The sequence below is a fragment of the Antrostomus carolinensis genome, unplaced genomic scaffold (assembly GCF_000700745.2).
Source record: "Antrostomus carolinensis isolate BGI_N321 unplaced genomic scaffold, ASM70074v2 scaffold43244, whole genome shotgun sequence".
NCBI classification, from domain to species: Eukaryota; Metazoa; Chordata; class Aves; order Caprimulgiformes; family Caprimulgidae; genus Antrostomus; species Antrostomus carolinensis.
The window spans coordinates 1-1185 of record NW_010310880.1 but is presented as its reverse complement, the minus strand read 5'-3'; the positions used below and the strand labels follow the sequence as shown (position 1 = coordinate 1185).

The following is a 1185-nucleotide window of genomic DNA, read 5'->3' as shown; positions in this document are numbered from 1 at the left end:
TGCTGCGGGAGACCAAGGACAAGGAGCTGCACCAGGACATGGAGATCCTCAGCCAGACCTTCTCCCGGGTGATGGACTGCAAGGACAACGTCATCAAGGCGAGCTTAGGGCTGGCAGGGTAGGGATGGTGTCAGGGTTCACCTGTGACCCCCCCAAAAAATCTCTGCAGTCCTTGGTCAGAGACCTGGAGGAGGCGGAGGAGCAGCACGGCCGGGCTCTGCGCAGTCACCTGCACAACACGGACCGGCTGCTCCAGCTCCAGCGCTGCCGCCTGAGGTGCCTGGAGGAGGGGTACAGCGCCCAGCTCCAGGCTCTGGTGACTGAATTTGAAGCTGAAAGGTACAAAGCAAGAGATGGATAGTGACATTTGTTGGCTGTCTTGGTTCTGAGCCCTCAGAATCCTTGGAACTGCTGTGGATTCCTTCTGTGAGCAGCTTGTTTTCCTCAGGAGGATCATCCTGGAGCAACACGAGCGAGAAAGCTGCTACCTGCAACACGTGGCGTTGGCCATGGAGCAAAATTACACTGAGAAGGACCATGAGGCCACATTGAATTTCCAGAGTGCTTGGAATGACATCAGAAACAAGGTATGGATGGGGAGGAACCGGTGAAGGAGCCTTTCAGAGCTTGTGAGCAGAGCACACAGGGAGGTGATGGGTCACCCACACTCATCTCTGTCCCCAGAGCATGCTGGAGGAGCAGTACAGCCGCATGGAGCTGGGTGGGAAGGTGGAGATGCTCTGGAGACAGTTCCAACGGGCCATACAGAGCTACTCAGAGGCCACCGAGCACCAGAAGATCACTTACGAGGCGCTGAAGCAGAAGGACAAGAAGAGCTCCAGGGAAATAGAGACACAGGCAAAGAGGCTGCAAAAGCTCCAGGTCTTGGCAGGGCACATGGGTGACCCTGAGAGTTGGTGACACCGTGTCCTGCTGCTCACATTTTGCTTGTCCCCAGGATTTGATCACAGCCACCAAGGGCCGGATGGCAGCTCACCTCCGGGTGGGTGAGGAGCAGAACCGGCGCACGCGGGAGGAGAAGGAAAAGGTCCTGAGGCAGCTCCAGGAGCTCAAGAGTGAGATGAACCAGGCCAGGGCGAAGGCCCACAGCAGCCTGGTCAGGCTCACGGTGCAGAGTGGTGCTGCCCTGAAGGTGCTGAGGCGGGTGGTGAAGAAGGTGAGACC

The 1185-nt window shown here is 57.8% G+C and overlaps 1 protein-coding gene across 1 annotated transcript; it reads left to right on the top strand.

Moving 5' to 3' along the window:
• Positions 1 to 5: 5 nt before the first annotated feature.
• Positions 6 to 1177, top strand: DRC2 (dynein regulatory complex subunit 2; the record flags this gene model as incomplete). Its single annotated transcript, XM_010166555.1, has 5 exons — positions 6 to 98; positions 170 to 339; positions 449 to 587; positions 685 to 882; positions 959 to 1177. Coding segments are annotated over 5 exons (819 nt in total), but the record flags the coding sequence as incomplete, so codon positions are not given.
• Positions 1178 to 1185: the final 8 nt, after the last annotated feature.